This window comes from Leptodactylus fuscus, chromosome 8 (genome assembly GCF_031893055.1).
Source record: "Leptodactylus fuscus isolate aLepFus1 chromosome 8, aLepFus1.hap2, whole genome shotgun sequence".
NCBI lineage: Eukaryota > Metazoa > Chordata > Amphibia > Anura > Leptodactylidae > Leptodactylus > Leptodactylus fuscus.
The window spans coordinates 59,791,802-59,815,400 of record NC_134272.1 but is presented as its reverse complement, the minus strand read 5'-3'; the positions used below and the strand labels follow the sequence as shown (position 1 = coordinate 59,815,400).

Genomic DNA, 23,599 nt, shown 5'->3' with positions numbered 1-23,599 from the left:
ACATCATGCCCGACTTTCCCAGAAGTCTTTACTGCATAATGCGGGGTTATAATCAAATCAATTTCTCAGCTACGGACGGCACCGTTTCTGTCTGGTTGGACTTCATCAGCGCAGACTAGAGAATTGAACATGACTATGTATGCTGTTACGTACCTAAATGGTATAACACTAGATCCAGCTTGGTGCTATCTACTTTGTTTTTCATGTCCAAAGTCTTTTTTTTCTTAATAGGCCATTACTGGCTGGAGTAACTCTAGTAAGCCATGGAGTAACTCCAGCCAGTAACAGGCCCTATTTACTTACCGATCCTGACAGGGGCAGAGATCAGTAAGTGACGTTGTGGGACCCACAAACACTATTATTATACTCGGGGGTCTTTTGAGAACCCCGAGTATAATGATCGGAGGCCCGGGAGAGGTAAGAAAACATAAAAACCACTGTTACTTACCTCTACAAGATCCAGACAGGCTTCGGGCCAACTACTGTGACGTCCCTGACGTCACGTGACCGGGGCCTGCGTCCTTTGTTTAAAAACACCTTTATTTATATGAAATGTTTGATATGTATTAGACCTTCCTTTTGCTTCTTTTGGAAGTATTGATTCCCCTTTGATATATTTTTGTATATTGATCTTAAATCAATGAATTTTCAATAAAAATTTTGTATTAACATGGCAGTTCTGTCTTTTGACACAATTATATTGTTATAAATTGAGGATTGCTGAAATAAAAACTGGGCCCAAACTTTCACTTTCCTTCTCTCCGCCACATTTACCCCTAGGAGTACAACCTGGTTTAAAATTTAAGAGTCAGGCACAGATACCAACTTAAAAAAAAATAAATTAATCAATACTAATACAAAAGCTTGTGAAACTATAGATTTTTTTTGTCATTTTGTTTTTACATAAAGAAAATTTCAGTAACACATTTTAAACATTACATGTAGTGATTTAACTTAATTTGATAATGAACAAAGCCCAATAATATATAAAATAAAGAAAAGTCAGTCTCTCCATCGGTGGCCACACTGTATATTGCAACACTTGTAAAATGTAGTCATTGGCTCATCAGCTGATCTGGTCTGGATCTGCATGAAATAAGCTCTCGGATGCTCGCACTTCGGACAGGTCTCTGGAATGACATATATAAATGTTACCAAATCACACAACAAACAAAAAAGACATGTCAGTAATGTAGTTTTAGGCTACATTGATATACTTATGTGACAATAGAAATGACAAAGGTCTTTTTGGATGAGGGTCACGTGCCTGCAGTCTTACCAGCTGCTGTAATGGAGAGCGGACAGCCAGACTACGGCCCAAGACAGGTGTCCATGATCCCCACTCCACTTGCTTGAGCTGTTGTCTATTTATGTGTTCAGTATTATTAACAATTCTTACCTGCAGTCGAATCCACATTCTCCCATGCCGCAGACCCTCCTAGAACATCATCAACCTCTTTGAGTTTAGGGTATTTTCTGCTAGTTACCTAAAAATGAAGCAATACACAACAAAGTAAGATTAATGCCCCCTCCTCCTCTTCACCGGTTCTCCTTTCTCAATTAAAAAAAAAGGTGTCAGACTGCAAAAGCTATTCTCTGGCTGTGGTGGGTCACTGTTACATCCAGTGATGGATTGTAGTGGTCAAACAATGAGATGCAGGTCATTGCTGGACCAGGAAGTGCAGAGCGGCAGGGCGCACAAGATCCATGAGATCGGGATGGCTTCTTTTAATTTTTATACAGCAGTCTGAGCCAATGTAAATATAATTTAACACCATAATAGGCTGCTGTAGATATACGGCATGGTGATGGCACTGGATTAGGAGTAGAGCAGTGACTGTCAACTGCAATGTGCTGCTGATACACCGCAGTGCCCGTGAATAAGGTTTCCATGAATGTCCTGTAAATAAACAGCAACTTCAGACATGTCACATGTGAGCTGCATTCACACGTGACTTGGTGGTAACGTTGTATGCAAAGTTCAAACAAAAAAAAGCCGCATGTCTGTATATTTGGCGACTACTGTGTTGCTGTCACACAAATCTGTAGATTGCAAAGTAATTTTGGAATGAGACACCTCAATCTATCAGTCGCCATGTACCCCTAGCCTAGGGCCATGAGTACACTGTGACTAATTGATGACTATTAAGTGACCAATGGAGGCAACTCAATGTATTCCCTTGTATTACAGCTGCAGTCCAAGAGTTAAAAATCACAAAGTAGCGTTACATCACAGTATAACCCTGAGCAAAGACAACCTATATTACTGCTATCACACAACACACGAGTGTATATAAGTACAACACATTATAGCCATGGCAGTATAACACAACTGTATGTATAATAATGGCACCATATTCTCTCCTGCTCCCTCCTTGCTGCCTGGACAGTGAAGACTGAACTCTAGTCCTATAGCAGAGGTGACTTGTCCAGTGCATGAGGACACGGAGTAGTCACTAGTCAGCTTCAGGGACAATTGCTAGGCAACAACAAAATGCATTCAAAATATTAAATAGAGTTGTGAGACATCTAATAAGTAAAATATAGGAGTCTTCCTGCAGCTCCTCTATAGCTTACAGCATTGTAAGTGACGTGCAGATAACTCCCATCCCTAACATCATCACATAGATGTAGAACATACCTTGCGGTTAATATTGTGCACATAGGGGCAAGTATTACAGGCGAACCTATAGCACTTCTGCCCCTCTTCCACAATCAGCACATTGCCACAAGTTGGGCAGAACAGCAGCATGCTCACATACAGGAGGAAGAACGAGCCGACACCACTCACTTCCGCCAGTAGTTGTTACTGTAGTGACGTATTTCCGCCAGCAGTTCAACACGCTCCAATGTGAAGACCCCAGACCCGGACAGGCAGTTCCGCCAGCAGTCTTAGCTGATGACGTATTTCCGCCCACAGGTCAGCTCTGGAAACGTGCTTCCGCTTGTCACTGTTGTGGTGTCTATGAAGCAGTGATGTGTCGTGTATGAGCTGAGGAGATACGGGCTGTAGCAGCGGGTGAGCGGGATACCAGGGCACTGTGTTATACTAGTGTATTGCGGGGCCTTGTGCTGTAGAGGGCGCTCTGCTACTGTCATCACACTACACCTATAATCATCTCTCTCCCGATACACACAAGACAGGATACATTCTTCTATCTATCTATCTATCTATCTATCTATCTATCTATCTATCTATCTATCTATCTATCTATCTAATACATAATGGAGGGTTCGCACTGTAACTCTACTGCATGTTCTGAGCTTTTCAACAATATCAGGAGACTTAAAGGGGATGTCTAGGAGAACAAAGCTTATCCATCTGTCCCCAGGGCGCTGTTGTTTGCCGCCATGACTCACTGGTGACATCATGTGTGTATGTGTGATGTCACCGCTCCCTTTCTGACAACCACTGAGGCCACTCAGACTCTAGCAGTCACATAGAGCACAGGCTTAACCACAATGTGGCGCTGTCATGATTCCTGAAGCAGCCCACAGCCATATATAGGTGTAAACAGGCCGCAGTCCAAGGATTTTGTCTGCCATTGACTATGGAGGGTGATTTTAACCATTTCTTCTCCATGTTTCATCTGGAGATCATTCATTATAAGTGAACAGCAATGTTTGTTGTGTGATCATCCAAAAATACTGTTACTTATCTGCCATGCGAGAAACTCGGCGGTGGATTCTGTATCTGATAAGGATCCTGTGAATGTGCCATAAATGTTCGAACAGGAAGCCAGTGTGGTCCCTATTGGATCGCTGCTCCCCTCTTCTCTTTATTGCTAGGACCTCCGGCTATAGTGACAATGACTTGTGACAGATCAGCCATACTAAATACTAAATGAGAAATAATTGAATCATGTCCATCAATGTTTATTTATAGGGAATGGATGTAAATGTGAAAGCCGAGTATGAGACCGATCTGAACCAACCGGAAGGTGGAATCAATGAAGAAGATGCAGAGGAAGAGCTGCCACACGCAGAAGTCATAGACATATTCCAGGAAGGGCTTGCAATGCTAGTCCAGGACCCATTACTTTGTGATCTACCCATACAGGTGAGTAATTGTCTGGCATGAATAGAGCAGGCACTGCTGGCATTATTCTCCTTCTCAGTACAGTGTATGTCCATACAGGAGCAAGCGTAAAGTGTTATACCAGCCAGTATGGGGTCACAACACATCAGAATTATAGCATTTTCTGGTTTTCACACCTGCTGTCCTGTCTGGGTATTGTCTGTTGCCTTTTCAATTATTTTCCTCCCCACCCCCTCATCCTTAAAGGGGTTATGCCATTATGGACACTTCTTCCTCTATCTACAGGAAAGGGAATAAGAGTCCTAATGCTGGGGACCCAACACCTGGATTCCCCAGTGATAAGGAGGATGGGCAACAGCAAATATCCTCCTAAAATCCCCTTGGGAAAGTATTGCAGTGGTCAGGGCCCCCTGCTATCGCACACTTAATCCGTGTCCTGTGGAGAGGGGATAAGTGTCCATAATGGCACAATCGTTTTAAAGGGAATATGTGCCCCAAATCATTATCTTTAGGCTTGAGGGGTCAGCTGAAGAGGGTATTGATCAACCCTCCCGTGTCAATTTTCTGGCGTTATTAAAGTCACAGTTTTACTACCACGTTATATTCCAAATGTATGAAAACACTGAAATAGATGAGGTCCAGCACAACTGTTGTGCTGGACCTCATCTATTTCAGTGTTTTCATTGTATGCCGTTCCAGTCCGGTGGAGTGGTCCGTGCAATCCTGAAAAATCCTTCATGCCTTCATACTGACAGTCGGCTGTCAAAGAATTATGTAGGAGTAAAAATGGTTATTTCAACTGTAAAATGTGTAATACTACTGTATATATAACTTTACATTATACAATTTATATACATGTATATAATTTATTTAATATGTATTTGCAGGTTACTTTAGAAGAAATAAATTCACAAATTGCACTTGAATTTGGTCAAGCAATGACAGTCCGAGTTTGCAAAGCCGACGGTGAAGTGATGCGTAAGTGTTATACGTCACCTGAATCATATGAAGATTCACAGATGTAGCTTTATTTTAATTAAGCTCTATTGTATTACATGTATGACCAGAAGTGTAGAAAGGTGCAAAACCTATAATCCAGCTGCTATATCAAGATTTTCTGAATTTCCTTATGGTAATACTGCAGGGGTTTCTTGCTTTTCTATTTCCTAGATAACATGCAGTGTAAGGATTCACCACTAGAGGGCAATACAATTAAACGATTATATTGTCGAATAGTATTAAAGGAGCTCTATCAGCAAAATTATGCTGTATGAGCCCCACATATGCGTGAATAGCCTTTAAAAAGGCCATTCAGGCACCGCTAATGTTATTTTTAAATCCCTGTCCTGTTTTAAAATAAAACAATAAAAATATATAGGTAAATCATAGCTGTACGTGCACCCTGGGCGGTCATGCACGATCCGACGTCATCTTCTGGCACGCCTACCTCTTCTTTCGGCGACACCCTCCGGTCCTGGCTCTTCCCTGGCTTCATCTTCATCCTCTTCCGGCAGTTCAAATCCGATTGGTTGAAATCCGGCGTGTGCGCAGTGGCGCTCCCTCCGGAGCTACTGCGCACACTCCGGTGGCACTGCCATTGAGAAAAATGGTGCCGGAGTGTGTGCAGTAGCTCAATCGGATTTGAACTGCCGGAAGAGGATGAAGCCAGGGAAGAGCCAGGACCGGAGGGCGTCGCCGAAAGGAGAGGTAGGCGTGCCAGAAGATGACGTCGGATCGTGCATGACCGCCCAGGGTGCACATTCAGGTATGATTTACCTATATGTTTTTATTGTTTTATTTTAAAACGGGACGGGGGTTTAAAATAACATTAGCGGTGCCTGAATAGCCTTTTTAAAGGCCATTCACGCATATGTGGGGCTCATACAGCAAAATTTTGCTGATAGAGCCCCTTTAAGCATCCAGAAATCTATAAACTAACAGCACATTCCACAGCACTACACAGAGATTATCATTGCTATTAATTTAGGGTGTTTAGCTGTGAGGTCACATGAATATGAAAATATCATACTAAATCCAGGACATTATTAACGTAATTTAGTTGGACATTTCAGCATACAGTATAGTAGTCAATTGTTGAACGTTTCTTCCCATTATGTATAAGAACAATTACAGAATATCAATCTGATTCTCTTGGACTTGTCTCTGTCAGTCTCAGAGAGCTTTTTATGGAAGCCTACAAATATGATATATAACAGGTTTGTAAAACAATGTATCATGATGTAATCCTTCCCCCAAAAAAGTCACAGCCAGAGTATATCAAGCTGTAGGTTCTGATATTTGGAAATAATGTGCCTTGTACTATTTTATATTACAGGTATAGTCAACTGGCAGAACCCTTCTAGCTCTTTCATTATGGCAACAACCAGGACATTCCTTCATCTCCTGCCCGCAGTCCCCAAGCCCTGATCCCTTACACTAGCGTCAGTGTGGATTGGTAATCATCCATGTTGTCTTCATGTGTTACACAGACAACAGGGACGATTGCCGATCCCTGCTGCCACTTAGTGTAAGTGTATTGGAGGTTACTAAGGAGCATACTATGAGGAGGCACAATAATGTGGCATTATATTGTGTGGGAGCCCCCCACAGTATAATACTCTTTAGTGCCCACAGTGTAATGCTCATAAGTGTCCTCACGCACTGTATAATGCTCCTTAGTTCCCCCACCTACAGTATAATGCCACATTAGTAATATTTTTTTTACTAATTTTTCTTGTGTGTCTTATAGTCATGCGCATCTTTTTGTCTCAAAAATACTGTTAATACTGATGTATTCAGCTGGGTTTTTTTTTCAGCTCAGACCTTACTTGATGGTGGACCCCGGTCAACGGACCTTTAGTAAAAGTAGTTTAGAGCCCCTGCTATATAATGTCTTCACAGTAGTAGAATGTTGTTTTGTTATGTATTATACAATATCGCCACCTGCTGGTGGGTCAGGACAGTTTAATGCTGTGAAATTATTAGAAAACTTTTAATGCATACTAAAACTTTAATTTGGCATCATGTATGTATGTATGTATGTATATGTATGTTGAATTGCTCTAAAATATATTTTTCCTTGCAGCTGTTGTTGTTGTCCAGAATGCCACAGTTCTCGATTTAAAGAGAGCCATCCAGCGATACGTTCAGCTAAAGCACCAGAGGGAAGGAGGAATCCAGCATATTAGCTGGTGGGTTTATGCCGTGTACTATAAAAGCTATGAATTGCTTGTAAGGTAACCCTCATGGATGTGATGGCTGACATTGATTTTCCCAATTGCTAGGAAATATGTCTGGAAGACCTACCAGTTGTCCTTTTCTGGAGAGAAGCTTGAGAATGATGAAAAAAGTCTGCGAGAGTAAGTTGGAAGACTGTGTGTGTATTCTGAAATATACTGTATGTTACAGTGGCATGTAAGCAACTTAATATCAACGGAGCATGGGGTCACATTCTCAATAGTGCCCCTGGACATAGAAACATGGGCTTTATTAATTAACCACCTATCGTTAGTGTAGGTAATAAATCAAAGAACAATAGGGTGGTGGTGGTGGGGGTTCCGACCCCTGGGACCTCCCATAGATCACAGGCCGTGTGGCTGGTTCGCAGCTCAGGCCCATTCAAGTGAATGGGCTGAGCTGCAATACCAAGAACAGCCTCTATACTGCTGTATCGGTTTTCTATAAATATAGCTGATTGGAAGAGTGTCAGCCCCTAAGGATATGTCATTAATAGGTCTGGTGCATTATATAAGCCATTGGTGTATTTCTGTGGGACATCAGTAAGGGTATAAAAGTGATTGTTGGATTAGATGTCTATGGTTACATCACATAAATTCCTGTGAAAGAGCTTTTGCTCTTATTTGATCAGTGAATAGAGTTTCCTGCATAGTATACTTAGGCTAAGTTCAGATGGAGTATTTTGGACCGGAGTCTAAGGTGGAGGCTGCCTCAGGTTCCGGTCCAAAATACAGGGTAGCCGCGACTGGAGGCCGATGTAGTGCACCGGCGTCCAGTCGCGGCACAGCGATCCGGATTAGGCCCAAATGAATGGGCCAAGTCAGGAGTGTCTTCAGGCGGATTCTTGAAGCACAATCTGCCTGAAGAATGAGCATGTCCATTCTTTTTTTACGGGAACTGGAATAAACCGCTCCCGAAAAAAAGAAACGGGAGCCATCTTTTTGGTCAGGATTTTGAGGCGAATTCGGCTGCCATTGTTATAGCTCTTCACTGAAGTATATATTGCCTTTTAGTTATGGTATCAAAAACCGAGATGAAGTGGTGTTTGTGAAGAAACTGAAAAAGAAGTAATGATCTGGTAAGTGGCATATTTCTAGCGCCCTCCAGGACAATTATGTAATGAATAAATAGATCTATTTGTGGTTTAGTTATATCAGCAATATCTACAACTTGTGTTCTTCCATAGTGTCTGAAAGAATACATGGAGATATAGTAAATGTTGTGCAAGGGGAACGTAACAAACAAAAAGGGGGAATCGGGACACTCTAAAATATAACTTTTATTGGTTGGTTTACAAGATAAATATGTATTTTAAATAAAAATTATTCCCTAGAAAAACACTGTGTGTGTGTGTGTGTGTGTGTGTGTTTTATGTATAGTTTGTTTGTAGAAGATCAACATTCAGCCACAAGGACCCCAGTAATTGAGTAAGTGACTATGAAATTTATTATATCATAGCTCACAGACCAAGGTAGCTTAATAGCTTATACCGTATATAGTCGAGTATAAGCCGACCCGAATATAAGCCGAGGCCCCTAATTTTACCACAAAAACTGGGAAAACGTATTGACTCAAGTATAAGCCGAGGGGGGAAATGCAGCAGCTACTGGAAAATTTCAAAAATCAAAATGGTCGGAGTTTTTGGGTGCAGTAGTTGCTGGGTGCTGGGAAAGGGGAGGGGGTGTTTTGGTTGTCTGTCTGCCCCTTCCCTGAGCTTGAGGACTGGGTTTCCCCCCCCACACTTGGAATTCAGCCTGGCTGAATATAGGGTATCTGCAGTGCTCCTATTAACCCCTTCCCGACGGAATAGGAGAACTGCAGATACCCTATATTCAGTAGACCGGGCACTGTCAGACACAGGGATACCTAATGTGCTTGTGTTTCACAGTCATTTTCTACTTTTGCATGTACTCTAAATTGCACACACACATTGAATGCCGGACTGCCGATATTCACCTAGCACACATCCAGTAACACTCTCATACACAATTTCCTGACTTGTTTCTGCTAGTCTATAACTAGGTCATCAGAGGCAAAGAGAAATTGTCAGAACGTAATTCCTAAGAACGCATTCACGGGCATGATCTGCATATGCCGCCCGGTCTGCTATAATGACCAATTGTGTATGAGAGTGTTGCTGGATGTGCACCAGGTGAATATCGGCAGTCCGGCATTCAATGTGTGTGTGCAATTTAGTGGTAGAATCACACCATTATTCTAGCCAAAGATACCGCCAGTTAGCTGGCCCTAGTATAGTCAAAATCTATCAGTGACGATATATTGTGGTGCATTAAGGTGTGCATTGAGTACCTGTGCTACAATCAGATTTAGTACCACTAGTCTTGAACTCAAGTAGTAAATTCAGCTAATAATAATAATAATAATAAAAAATTTTATTTCTATAGCGCCAACATATTCCGCAGCGCTGTACAATTTGTAGGGTTCAAATACAGACAGAAAGATACATTACAAAGAAAGTCGTTTCACACAATGGGACTGAGGGCCCTGCTCGCAAGAGCTTACAATCTATGAGCTAATAGATTCTAACGTCAAAGGCTGTATTCAATATACTAGTTGAAGAACTATATCTATTATAATGAATTATCGAATTATGTGGTTCACACCTAGGTAGCTGTATTTGCTATAAATGCATTACTTATTAAGCTACCTTGGTCTGTGAGCTATGATATAATAAATTTCATAGTCACTTACTCAATTACTGGGGTCCTTGTGGCTGAATGTTGATCTTCTACAAACAAACTATACATAAAACACACACACACACACACACACAGTGTTTTTCTAGGGAACGATTTTTATTTAAAATACATATTTATCTTGTAAACGAACCAATAAAAGTTATATTTTAGAGTGTACCAGGAAAGTCCCGATTCTCCCTTTTTGTTTGTTTTGATTAGAATATATGTGTACACATACCCAGTATATTGTTTGTTAATTTTTGGGCAAAGGAAACGTACTAAATGTTTGGTGCATTTTTGACACATACAAGCCCTGCCCACCTGACCTATAAGGCACAGAAACTGGTAGAAAGTGTTTAAAACAGTTAATGCTAAAGAATTCTGACCCATTCATTTCTGTGGCCAACATGTATTTTCACGGGCCCATGAGATTGGGGCAAAACTCCTGTTCCTATAGAGCAAGTCCTATTCCTGTCTGTTTTGTGGCCCATGAACAAGCAGTCAACCTGCAGGCAGCATGTTATAGAGCAGGAGGAGCTGGGTAGATACATGATACAGATAAATGATACATCATTTTTGGGAGAGCATTTAGTATAAATTGTCATTTATCCATTGTAATCTCTTCCTATATTGAACAGTCAAGGCGGCAGTCCTATCAGTGACTGACAGCTATTCTGCATGCACATAGAGGGGGAGGTTGTCACTGATAGGACCGTCTTATTCAAGACATGCAGCAAAGATTTTAATGAGTAAAATTTTTATACTGAATTCTTCGTAAAACTATTGTATAGTCTGCTAAGCCCCTCCCCCCTTATAAATGCTATCTGCAGATTTCATCGCATTTTCCATGTTCACTTGTTCACTTTAATGCCTAAACTAAGGGGTTAATGAATGACGCATTTCAGGGTACAGTAGCCATGTGTCTTCTGACTTTGTTTCGACAGGCGCCTTCTTGTATGAAGAGAATCCAGTCATGGACATCACCTCATGATCAGTGTTATGTCTGCTGGCAGAGCATTCACAATTAATGTGTTTTCTGTGTTTTAATGCTTACAATGCAGTTTTCTTAATTTTGTATAATAAATTGCTAAAAAATCTATTTTTTTTTTTTTCATTTAAAGGGTTTTTCAGCCTTTGAATTTTCATATTGATGACCTATCCACATGAAAGATCCTCAGTATTTGAACTGTGGAGGTCTGACAACCAGACTCTGCACAAATCATGTGCTGGAAGAGACTAGTGAACGAGTATCATGTTCCTATAATAGGAAAAATGCTGCAATTACTCAGACCCACAATGCAGTGGATGGGGCTGCTGTGCTACTCCTGTTAGTTGTATATGAAGTACTACAATTGCTCTCCTACCCATCCACATATTTTTGCACCCAGAGACTACCAGAACAGCTGATGTGTGGATAGGTCATTAGTGTGTAGGATCAATTTGGAGCTGGAAAACCCCTTTATTTTTTGGATGTGTATTGCCACAGGGCTTTGTGTAAAGTTCAGATTGATTCCAGATCACCGAAGAATACCTAGTCTAAATGGACCTGTACTAGGTACCTGTGCTACTAAAGGTTGGGTGAATACGGAGATGTGATTAATTTATAAAATTAATGCATTTTATTAATGTTACGGAGAATAGCTACATGCACACAACTGCATTTTTGGTCAGTGTGCTACCTATTGCTTTTGGTCTTGCAGAGTGGGCTGGGTCCGTTAAATCATGGACAGTACACGTATGTCAATCTTGTGCAGTCAGTTTCCTTTTGTTTTGTGACAACAGCGCTTTATATCCTCAGTTATTTGTATATGTTATGTTTATTCCCCTTTTAGAAGTTATTTTAGAAGTCTGGTGGGATCTCCAGTGAAACACCCTCCAATTAGACATGTGAACACCAAGAATAAACTAGTAATGATTTAGTAAAGGAAAATCCCATTAAACTATGTGTCATTCAAGAGCCTAGTTTACCTCATCCTTTTCTATCATTTTTATTAGACTGGAGAGTTTCTAACCAGCTGTCAGGTTTTCTTCACTCTGCTTTGTTGACAGGCAAGTACACAGACACGGTTATATTTCCTGTTGTCCTACCTGTATCACATTGTGTTAATGCATTTATATAAGGATTTAAAAAAAAAATGTGGGTTTGGTTTATTGGTAACGCCAGTATGCCTTCGTACTGTCAAAGTTGCCTTCAGGCTTCATACCTGTTTTAGTTGGTGTTCATATGTAGGAATTTGATGCTGATATGGGGGCGGAATCTTCTCCCAATTCAGCAGCAGATATTTCCCAGATTTTGCCTCCCATTGTTTTCAATGAATGGCATGGAAAAAAATAAGCAGCCTGCTTGATGATGTTACAGCCAGTTTAGCCACAGAATCTGCGGCTCGAGATCCCCGATGATTAAACCCATTCATCTGGGACTAACCAGCGGCAGAGAGGTGCGAGAGAACGCAGGCAACCGGAAATGAAGAGGAATCTGAGCTGGATGTTTGCCTTGAAGTGCTCTTCATTTTCTGCAGTCTGAACGTCCCCTAAGGGCTAGTTCACACGTGGGGCGCCTGCGCAGGTTTTGAAACAGAGAGAGCCGCGTCTCTCTCTGATCAAAACCCACCTGCCACGACCATCGCGGTCACGGCTTTCCTCTCCTATGTCGACTCAAATGAATGAGCTGAAACAGGAGGATGCTGCCGCTAGGCGGAAGCCGCGGCCCAGCGTGCAGCGGCTTCAGCCTGAAGAAAGGACATGTCGCTTCTTTTCTCCACTAGCAGCAGCCCGCCGCTAGTGGAAAAAAGAAGCCCGGCGGTCTGCATAGACCACCATTGTAAAGGGGCGGATTTTGAAGCAAAATCCGCTGTCAAAATCCGCCCCTTTGTTCACATGTGAACGAGCCCTAAGAATGCATAGCACCTATAGACCCACTTATCATATATGTAAACATGTGAGATAATTACAGGCACTTATAAACTTTATTCATTATAAAACATATGACTTCTATAATAAATACAAGTAACAGATAACTTTATAGAACCCATTTATTCCAGTTGACTTCAGAAGGGAAGATGCCACCCAGTCTCAGCGTGCAGTCGATGCTGGGCTCATAAAATATCGTTACGTCCTCCGATAGTTTGCTTCCTCTGAAAAGTTGAGGGATTCCAGATTTTGAGAAAAGAGACACTTTGGTGGGTTTTTCAATGAAGCACTTTTTTATACAGCCCATTTGTTCCATAACCTAATGAAAACACACAACATACAAGAGAACGAAAAGAAAATTTGCACCTGTCATAACAATAATTCCCTGCACACAGCAGAATACAAACACTGTCAATTAACAAAAATTATAAAAATCAGAAGATGTGAAAGCCATTGGCTAAGCTATGTGACTTTACATCATTTCATATCGTCAGTATTTATAAGCCACAACCATGAATGGGTCTAAGTGGGCCTTAAAAAGGACTTTCCACCTACTCTAGTTCCTAGCAGCTTTTAATAGGCGCCCCTTCACTAGTTTAAGTGCAGTTGCAATTTTTTACTCTAGCTCTTACCATTTGAGCAATCAATGCTTTTAGTTTTTGTGTCTGATATGCTAGTTTCAGGCAGTGTCAGGCAGGGGGTGTGATTCAGAGCTCCCAAAAGAGGCAGCCAGTGTCACAGCTCAGAATCGCAACCTTTGACTGCTCCGATCTGATACTGCCCTCCTTATAGTACAGAGATTAACTATCACCAAAACTAACAGCATTGATCGCTCAGTGGGGGCTAGACAAAAAATTCCAATTCTGTGCCAGAATCAGTGGAGCAAAAACTATTAAATGATGCAGAAGTGGTGAACATCACATTTTAAAGTAGATTCCCCACTAATAAAATATATCACCTATATGCAGGACAGGTTATAATTTTTATAATCAACCCAAGTCTGAGTTCTCAGTCCTCAACTGATCACTAAAACAGAGCTGATCGTCAAGCATCCCGCCAGTCTGAGGGTCCATTCACACGGAGGAAAATGGTGCTATATTTGGCGCAGAATTTTCAGCGTTAAAAGAAAAACCTCCCATTGATTTCAATGGGTTCCGCTAGGTTTTTTTTTTCTGCTAGGGCAGGTTAGGGGCTTTAATAGGAGCAGAAATATACCTTTATGGCTAGCAGCCAAGGCAGAGATGAGCATCTTTTATGGAAATACAAATCAGCCGCAAGTTCACTGGGTGCAGGTCAGATTTGGCATATTTGCCTACAGACAGCTGCCAGTGCTTTGGCTCTCCTCTGGACGCCCAGTGATCCTCCTGTATCTGTGAATGACATTTTCAGCCTCTGTCTCACAGTAAATCCCCATCTCTGAGGCTTCTGCCAGATGATCTGTATATCAGTAAAAAGATATGATAATCTCTGCATTGCTTCATTGTTTGTGGCCATAAGGGTATACTAACCCATTAAGGACACAGCCTAAAAGTGCATTAAGGACCAAGCCTCATTTTTCGAAACTGACAAGTCTCACTTTATATGGCAATAACTTTGAGAAGCTTTAACTTACACAAGTGATTTTGAGATTTGTTTTTTCGTGACGCATTGTACTTCATGTTAGTGGTAAACACTAATCAATATTTCCCCCGACTTCCACAACGGCAGTAAGCTGGAGGTATCCCTGCCCTCAGGGACAGGAAACAACACCATTTAAATAGATCCCTCCTTGAACCATCTCCAGTCGTTTCCTGTCCCTTGTGGGCGAAGACCCCATCTGCTTACCTGCCGCACGTGTCTGTGGAGTTCCCGGGTAGGGGGTGCACTGCCAGGGAGACCATGCGAGGCAACTGGCTCCCCGGGCTGTTGAGCGGCCTTGCCGATGCTTGTGGAAGTAGATCCGCCGGTGGCGGTATTCTCCTGGGCTTCTGGCCGCATGCTGTTGTTGTTAGCTGGCCAGACGTCCTGGACCTCGGTGCTGCCCGTTGGAGTCTCAGACGGCAGCAGGAGACACTGACTCCTTCTTCTCACTGGCCAGCATATGGAGCGCGTGCTTGCTGCAGCACAAAGGTATGTGGTTGGGGGCGTGGCCTAGCCGGCTTCTGGTGGTGCCAAGATTCAAATTCCTGTGCTGTTTAAAAATTGCAGTTTGATGCCTCTTTTGCTGCTGCCTTTGTTGCTGTGTATATACAGTAGTTCCCTAAGGATCAGTGTGAGGTCTGATGTATACCAACAAAGCTCCTAGCCCGGTGGTTCCCTCCTTTTTTTTTCTGCCAGTCTGTTTTATGTTTTAAGCAGTTCAAGGAACTTATGTTTGTAGTTGATTTTTATTTTTGGGGGTTATAGGCTGAGGAAACGGCCAGCACTAAGTCGGCTTCCAAAAAATGCGCTATTTGTAAAAAAAAAAAAAAAAAAAACTCTACCGAGTCTTCACAAAAAGCTGCTTTGTCTCAAGTGTACTAAGAAATTTCTGGGGTCACCGTCCCTGTTGGATAGTATTAAGGCTATTGTCAAGGATGAGGTCCACTCAGCCATTGAACAGAGATTACCACTGGTCACGGGGCCTTCCACAGGCTTTGCATCCACTTCTTATGCTCCTCAGGACTCGCCTGCTCTTATGCTGTTGGATAGTGAAGGGGTGGTGGTGGACTCTGATTCCCCTCTGGATGATTCTGGGAAACCATGCTGCTCTATTGAAGACTCCCAGCCCTTAGTGAAAGCTGTCCGGGCCACAATGGGTCTAGATGAGACTAAAGAACCCATCAGTATTCATGTTCAGATGTTTCAGGGGTTAGGCTGCAAGAAGAGTCATGTTTTTCCGGTTCATCAGAACATTAAAGATCTTATCTCTAATGAGTTGAAGGATCTAGAAAAGAGGGTTCAAACTCCTAAAATCCTTAAAAGACAATATCCCTTTTCAGAGGAAGATTCCAAAATTTGGGATAATACTGCGAGAGTGGATGCCCCGGTGGTGAAAATATCTAAAAAAAAAAATCTGCTCTACCCTTTGAGGACGTAGGCCTCCTTAAAGATGCGATGGATAAAAAAATCTGAAAGCTTGCTTAAGAAAACCTGGGATTCGGCTACTGCTATTGTGTGCTAGTGTGGCAGCTACCTGTACGGCCAGGTCCTTGGGGGTGTGGGGTTTTCCCGTGGCCTGTGCAGTCTGCTCTGCTCTGCTAGGTTACGAGCCTGCGCCGAAAGAAGACATTGAACATGACGCTGCGGATGAAGAAGGAGGCGGCGCATGGAGACACTTCTCTGGCAGCAGGGACGCCCTCATCGCTGTTTGAGCGCTGGGGCCCGCCCCCATCGCTGCCAGAGAACTCATTTGCATACCGGTAAAAACCAGTATTTCTAAGGAACGGCGCAGCAGAGACCACGTCTAAAGGTAAGAGACGAATAGCCTTTCTAAAGGCTATTCCGATGTGTGATCGGCAAAAAAAAAAAAGTTTTAATGGTAGAATCCCTTTAAATGGTGTTCTTTCCTGTCCCTGAGGGTGGGGATACCTCCAGCTTACTGCCGTTGTGGAAGTCAAGGGAAAACAAATTACCGGTAAGAGTAATTGTCTTTATTTTATAATATAAAATAAAGACAATTACTCTTACCGGTAATTTGTTTTCCCTTGACTTCCACAACGGCAGTAAGCTGGAGGTATCCCCACCCTCAGGGACAGGTATTAGTGTATTTATTTATTTATTAATTTTTAGAAAAATGGAAATTTGGAAAAAAAATTCAATTTTCAAACAGATAGTCATATCACACAAATACATTAATAACTATTATCTGCCATATATCTGTTATATATTGGCATCATCTTTTAACTGTCAATTTATTTTGGACGTCAGATGTCTTTGAAAAGCAGTTTTCCAGATTTACAACAAAATTTCCTAAACTAATTTTTTAGAGTCCACTAAAGTTCTGAAGGGGATTATAAATCCCTATATATTAGAAACCCCCATAAATCACCACATTTTCAAAACTGCAAATAATTCAAAACAGCATTTGGGAAGTTTGTTAACCCTTTAAGCATTTCAGGTGAAATTTAGACATTTCATTTTTTTTTCTATAATACATTAATTTAATCTTAAAATTAACACATTCACAAAGGGTTAAAGGAGAAAATGAATATCACAGTTTGTTGTATAATTTCTCAAGAGCTCAGAAATACCCCACATGTGCGTGTAAACTGATCTTTGGGCCCACAGCAGTACTCAAAAGGGAAGAAGTGACACTGGACGTTTGAAAAGCAGATTTTGCTGGAATAGTTTTCCAGGACCATGTCTCTTTTGCAGAGCCCCTAGAGTACCAATACAATGGAAACCTTCAAAAGTGACCATATTTTGGAAACTACACCCCTCACAGAACATATCAAGAGCAGTATAATGAGCAGTTTGACCCTACAGGTGCACAGATTTTATTAACCCCTTTACGCTAAATCACATACAGGAACATCAGGGAATGTGGTTAGTTACCGCATTCCCACGTGCCTGTACGTGATGGTGATCGCAGGGGCTCAGAAGCAGAGCCCGTGCAATCACCATGGGAACCTGGCTGTATCTGACAGCCAGGCTCCCGCTGCAACAGCAGGGACGGTGATTCCTCTATAGACTACAATACACGTGTATTGCAAGTCTATAGTTAGTATAGAACCAGCGATCCTCTCTGATCGCTGGTTCTAGTGTGCTTACAGCACAAATAAAAAAAAATGTAAAAAAAAAAAAAAGTTTAAAAAAATATAAAGTGTGTAAAAAAAAAAAAAGTTATAAAACCCTACAAGCTCCCTTCTTCTATACAAAAAGAATTACTGTATATACTCGAGTATAAGCCGACCCGAATATAAGCCGAGACCCCTAATTTTACCACAAAAAACTGGGAAAATTTATTGACTCGAGTATAAGCCGAGGGGGGGAATCCACCATTGCAGATAAAGTCTGGTCATGTGCATTGCAGCTTAGTAACTCAATGGGGATCATAGTAAAAGCAGTTAACCCCATCATGTCCCTCACATTAACCCCCTGTGTGCCTCACATAAGAGTTACTGATATGTGGGACATATGGAGGTAATAATTAGCTATCTTCATAATTAAGGTCCTTCATTAGTACCCTCATGTGTCTCACATATTAGTAACCCTTATATGGGGCACACAGGGGTTAATAGGAGGGACATGATGGGGGTAACTGCTATTAATGTGAGGCACATGGAGTTACTGAAACTAAATAATAACCCCAAATGCCTGACATTACTAGGCAGAGTAACTAAATGAAGGTCCCTGTGTGTGTCACGTTACTGTAGCTTCCTCTCCTCCATACAACAGACATCTTCCATAAGACACAATGAATCCTGGACACTCATCTGCAGGGTAGATGCTAAATCCTAGTGTGCTAAAGGACCTCTGATGACGTCATGATCATGTGATCGGACTGTGGTGTGGGCGGAGCTACTAGGATTTAGACTCAACCTTATCTGCAGATGTTACATACCAGTGGCTACAGGACCTTTGATGACATCACAGTCACGTGACCTCATGACAAGCCAATCACAGAGCAGTAGCACTAAAGGACCTCCCCCTTTCAGGTCCTTCCAGTTTTCTGTGCTCCATGGACCCTAACTCTTGTATAAGCCGAAGAGAGCTTTTTCAGCATGAAAAATGTGCTTAAAAAGTCGGCTTAAACTCGAGTATATACGGTACATAAAAAATCCAAAATATTAGTAAAAACAATACATGTTTGGTATTGCCGCATCCGTAACAACCTGTACAATAAAAGTGAAACAATATTTTACCTGCTCGGTAAATATTGGGGGAAAAACCCAGAATAAAAACGCCAGAAATAAGGTTTCTTCACATTTTGCCTTACAAAAAATGCTTAAAAAAGTGATCAAAAAGTCATACATCCCCCAAAACAGTACCAATAGAAAGCACAGGATGTCCCGCAAAAAATAAGCCCTCAACCAACTCTGTAAACCAAAAAATAAAAACATTACTCATCTCAGAAGATGGCAATACAAAAATCATTGATTTATGTCCCCAAATGTGTTTTTGTTCTGCAGAATTACGAATATAAAAATTACTAACATAAAAATATAATATCAATTAGGTATCACTGTAATCGTACCGACCCGCAGAATAAAGATAAAGTGTTACTTATACTGTACGCTGCACGGCGGAAAAAAAATGAAAAGGTAAAAAGCTATGCCAGAATTGCTGTTTCTTTTTTAATCCACCAGGAAAGAGTTAATAAAATTTATTCTATAAGTTGTAGGCACCCAATAATGATGTCATTACAAAATACATCTCATCCCACAAACAACAAGCCCTTATATGGCCACATCACCAGAAAATTAAGAAAAATATAGTATGTAGTAATGTGAGGACAAAAAAACCCCAAAATCACCAAATCATTATAACAAAACTGGCTGCGGCAGGAAGGGAATACATAAGCTGTGCGAGCGAATATCAGGGGACACCCCAGATTCAGAGCTTACAAGGGGAAAGACACCAGAAGTGACCCCCAGAGTGACTCCCCCAATCATAGGAGCTACTGGGATATAGTAGGGAATTTGGTGTTTGCAATGTCCTCGGGACCACTTAAATATTCACTTTTCACCATCCGCTGTGCATTCCCACCTGCAATACTAATGCTCACTACACCCACTGGTAAATTCTTTCAGGGGTACAGCTTTCAAAATGGGTAACTCTGGGAATTCCACGTTTCTGGTACCTTACAGACTCTACAAACATGACATGGTGTCCAGATACCAAACATCTAAATCTCCAAAATCCGAATAGCACTCTTTCCATTCCAAGCCCCACCATATACCCACACAGCAGATTATGGCCACATATGGGGTATTTCTGCGTTCATGAGCAATTGTTTAACAAACTGTGGGGGGCTTTTTCTCCTTTAACCCCTTGTGAAAATGAAAACTTTGGGGATAAAGGGACATTTCAGTCATTTTTCATTTACACATCCCAAGGTTAGTAAAATCTGTGAAACGGCTATAAGGTCAAAATGTTCAATCTATCCCTTGACGAATTCTGTGAGGGGTTTAGTTTCCAAAATGGGGTCACTTTTGGGGGGTTTCCATTGTTTTGGTACTCTAGGGGCTCTGCAAATGAGGCATGGTGCCTAAAACTATTCCAGCATAATCTGCTGTTCAAACACCCAGCGTCGTTCCTTCCCTTCCATGCACTGCCGTGTGCCCAAAAATCAGTTTACACCCACATGTGGGGTATTTCTGTGTACGGGAGAAATTGCATAACAAAATCTGAGATGCATTTTCTCCTTTAACCCTTTGTGAATGTGTTAATTTTAGGTCTAAATGAATGTATTAGTGAAAAAAAATGAAATTTCACCTCCATATTATTTTTATTCTTATGAAATGCTTAAAGGGTTAACAAACATCCCAAATGCTGTTTTGAATCATTTGAGGTGTGTAGTTTTGAAAATGGGGAGATTTATGGGGGTTTCTATTATAAAGGCCTTTATAATTCCTTTCAGAACTGAAGTGGTCCCTAAAAAATTAGTTTGGGGAATTTTCTTGTAAATCTGGAAAATCGCTGTTACACTTGTAAGCCTTGTAACGTCCTAAATAAATTAAAATACTATCAAAAGATGATGCCAATATAAAGCAGAGATATGGGAGATAATATTTATTCATGTATTTGGATGGTATGACTATCTGCCTGAAAAGCAGAGAATTTCACATTTTGAAAATTGCAATTTTTTCAAAATTTCCATCAAATTTCCTAGTTTTTTTTTTTAATAAATAAATACAAAAATATTGATTAGTGTTTACCACTAACATGAAGTATAATGTGCTACGAGAAAACAATCTCAAAATCACTTGTGTAAGTTAAAGCGTCTCAAAGTTATTGCCATTTCAAGTGACACGTCAGTTTTGAAAAAAGAGGCCTGGTCCTTAACGCACTTCTGGGCCTGGTCCTTAACCGGTTAAGACACTTTTGGGCTTTGTCCTTAAGGGGTTAAACTAGAAATGAATCAGTCAGCTTGTTTTTTTTTTTGTTTTTTTTCATTCCAATGTTGGCAGTTTGTATGTATAATGAGTAACGAAAATAAGGCCGTTAACAGAGATTTCAGATTACTTTAACAAAGTTTTTTTTTGTGGACAGATAAAACAGCTCTATTATAAAACAGACTTACAAAAAAAAAAAAAATAGATTCTTGGCAATAAAAGAGTTAACTGCCCTTTCATCTGTTCCTGTCGGACACCGTCTGTGTCCGACAGGTAGTGTCCACTGATAATGTCCGTTCAAAATCTTGCACGCACTTTAGCAACGGACACTAGCTGTGTCCGTGACACTTTTCATTCATTTAAATAGAGATCGGGTGCGTTGTTTTACACTCCGTGCCTGTCCCTAACTGTCCGTTCCTAAAGATGTCTGACTATTCAAGCGGACAGCAAAACCCAACATGTAGGTTTTTTCTGTCCGCTTGAAAAGTCAGACATCTTTAGGATCAGACACTTAAGGACAGGCACGGGGTGTAAAACAACGCACCCGATCTTCATTTAAATGAATGAAAAATGTCATGGACACAGCTAGTGTCCGCTGCTAATATCCGTGCAAGATTTTGAACATACAGGTCCTTTAAAAAATATGGAAGGATGAGTATGTCGAAAATTTTTCATTGTTGCCTTTAGAGAAATTTAACTTGGATAGGGTTAAACTCACGGAATCTAAGGAGGAGGAGGAAAGCCACAGGTATCGTCTGATACCTGGCACCTTTTCAAATTGGCTTCAGGCCTTCAGTATTTTGGCTTGTACTATTTGTGAAAAGGCTCCCCAGCACTCCACTGGTTTATTTTGTTATCAGGATTCAATCAGTGAGGCTTACCGGTTTTATGGCGGGACCGCCTGGCTTCGTTATGACGAGCAATTTCGTCAGAGGAGGGTGGTCCGGCCATCAATCTGGTGGGATCATAAGGACATCAGCCTATGGATGTGCCTTATGGTGGCGGCTCGGCTGCCTCCTCAGCCTTTTCGTGCCAGTGCTGGGGCTGCCTCTTCAGGACAGGCATCCTCAACGGTGGTCTGTTCTGGTTGTTGCTGGCAATACAATGAAGGACAGTGCCGCTTCGCCGGCTCCTGTCGCTTCAAACATGAGTGCTTCCACTGTGGGGGCACTCATGCAGCCTCTTACTGCTTTAAGAAGCAACGAGCTAAGCAGAGTGAATCAACTGCAAAAAGGGAGGACCCCGGTCTGGCTTGAACTGATGCTTCCGTACCTAAATAGGTATACGGATCAGTGGGCCGTTCAGTATTTGTTGTCCAGTTTCAGGGATGGTTTTGTGATTCCTTCTGTTTTACAGGTGTCCTCTGCATGTCATCAAAATTTGAAATCAGCCTGCTTGCGGCCTGAGGTGGTGTCCAACAAGTTGTCAAAGGAATTGGCCTTAGGCCGTATTGCTGGTCCTTTTTTGGCTCCTCCTCTACCTAATTTGCACATTTCTCCATTGAGGGTGGTGCCAAAAAAGGAACCAAATAAATTTCGCCTTATACACCACCTCTTGTTCTCAAGGGGGCTGTCTGTTAACAACGGCATTGATGATAACTTGTGTTCTGTATCTTATGTGTCCTTTGATTGGGCTGTGGACATGGTTCGCCTCTGCGGTTCTGGCGCCCTTATGGCCAAAGCGGACGTGGAGGCGGCCTTTTGTTTACTTCCTATCCATCCTGATAGGTTTTCGCTGGAAGGGTGGTTATTACATAGGTAGATGCCTTCCAATGAGTTATGCTATTTCTTGTGCATTTTTTTAATGTTTTGCAACTTTTGTGGAGTGGGTTGTTAAGGAGGGTTCTGGTTTGCTGACTATTCTGCACTACCTCGATGACTTCTTGTGCATTGGCCCGGCTGGGTCCCGGGTGTGTTCGGTCCTTTTGTCGACTTTGCCGCAGGTTGCTCAGTGCTTCGGTGTCCCGCTTGCTGCAGATAAGACAGAGGGCCCGATCATGATCTTGAAATTCTTAGGGAGTGAAATTGATTCAGTAGCTATGGAGTGTCGTTTGCCTGTTGACAAAGTGAGTGATTTGGAGAAGGAGATTGGGCAGCTGCTGTTGTACCGGAAGGTGAGGTTGCGCCAACTGGAATCCGTCTTAGGCAAATTGAATTTTGCCTGCAGAATTATCCCTATGGGGAGAATTTTTTGCCACTGTTTAGTTCAGGCCACTGCAGGTGTCGGTAGCCCAGCGCATTCATTCGGCTTACGGGGGAGCATAAGGCGGATTTGCAAGTTTGGGCCACCTTTCTGTCTCGGTTTAACGGCAAGTCTGTTTGGCAGGAGGCGTGGATGGATAGCTCTGATCTTTCTTTGTCCACTGATGCGTCAGGTGGTTGTGGTTTTGGTACTTATTTTCAGGGCAACTGGATGGCTGGTGAGTGGCCTCGTGAGTTGCGAGACTTGGGTTGGACGCGAAACATGACATTATTGCAATTGTTCCCGATTGTGGCAGCTGTCGAGGTTTGTGGTCCCCTGTTGGCTAACAAGAGAGTGCATTTTTTGTGTGATAATCTGTCTGTGGTGGATGTGCTTACCAGTTTGTCAGCCTCGTTGCCGCCTGTTGTACGTTTGGTCAGGCACTTAGTTCCTGTTTGTTTGTCTTATAATGTTTGGCTCTGTGCTCGCCATGTCCCTGGGGTTCTCAATTCCTC

At 41.9% G+C, this 23,599-nt stretch overlaps 2 protein-coding genes across 3 annotated transcripts; one reads left to right on the top strand and one right to left on the bottom strand.

Moving 5' to 3' along the window:
- Positions 1 to 961: 961 nt before the first annotated feature.
- On the bottom strand, positions 962 to 2,773 carry POLR3K (RNA polymerase III subunit K). The gene is made up of 3 exons (XM_075285035.1): positions 2,642 to 2,773; positions 1,400 to 1,487; positions 962 to 1,130 (listed from the first exon to the last, which is right to left on the bottom strand). The coding sequence occupies exons 1-3, from the start codon at positions 2,750 to 2,752 to the stop codon at positions 1,003 to 1,005; spliced, it is 327 nt and encodes a 108-aa protein (XP_075141136.1). The 5' UTR covers positions 2,753 to 2,773; the 3' UTR covers positions 962 to 1,002.
- Positions 2,774 to 2,928: 155 nt separating this feature from the next.
- Positions 2,929 to 11,989, top strand: SNRNP25 (small nuclear ribonucleoprotein U11/U12 subunit 25). Of its 2 annotated transcripts, none has more exons than XM_075286015.1 (7): positions 2,929 to 3,019; positions 3,887 to 4,060; positions 4,927 to 5,017; positions 7,125 to 7,230; positions 7,324 to 7,398; positions 8,290 to 8,354; positions 11,971 to 11,989. In XM_075286015.1, the coding sequence occupies exons 2-6, from the start codon at positions 3,890 to 3,892 to the stop codon at positions 8,345 to 8,347; spliced, it is 501 nt and encodes a 166-aa protein (XP_075142116.1). In that variant the 5' UTR covers positions 2,929 to 3,019; positions 3,887 to 3,889; the 3' UTR covers positions 8,348 to 8,354; positions 11,971 to 11,989. The 2 variants fall into 2 exon arrangements, with proteins under 2 accessions (XP_075142116.1, XP_075142115.1); XM_075286014.1 differs by lacking the exon at positions 11,971 to 11,989 and adding an exon at positions 10,920 to 11,895.
- The last annotated feature ends 11,610 nt before the right edge of the window (positions 11,990 to 23,599 follow it).

What these genes read in the sequence shown, in the direction of transcription:
- POLR3K (XM_075285035.1), bottom strand. Translation starts at nt 2,752, where the DNA reads ATGCTGCTGTTCTGCCCAACTTGTGGCAATGTGCTGATTGTGGAAGAG. An exon ending in TGCACAATATTAACCGCAAG is followed by an intron (nt 1,488 to 2,641) that starts GTATGTTCTACA and finishes CTTCATTTTTAG; the next exon opens with GTAACTAGCAGAAAATACCC. An exon ending in GAATGTGGATTCGACTGCAG is followed by an intron (nt 1,131 to 1,399) that starts GTAAGAATTGTT and finishes ATGTCATTCCAG; the next exon opens with AGACCTGTCCGAAGTGCGAG.
- SNRNP25 (XM_075286015.1), top strand. Translation starts at nt 3,890, where the DNA reads ATGGATGTAAATGTGAAAGCCGAGTATGAGACCGATCTGAACCAACCG. An exon ending in GGAATCCAGCATATTAGCTG is followed by an intron (nt 7,231 to 7,323) that starts GTGGGTTTATGC and finishes CCCAATTGCTAG; the next exon opens with GAAATATGTCTGGAAGACCT. An exon ending in GATGAAAAAAGTCTGCGAGA is followed by an intron (nt 7,399 to 8,289) that starts GTAAGTTGGAAG and finishes ATTGCCTTTTAG; the next exon opens with TTATGGTATCAAAAACCGAG.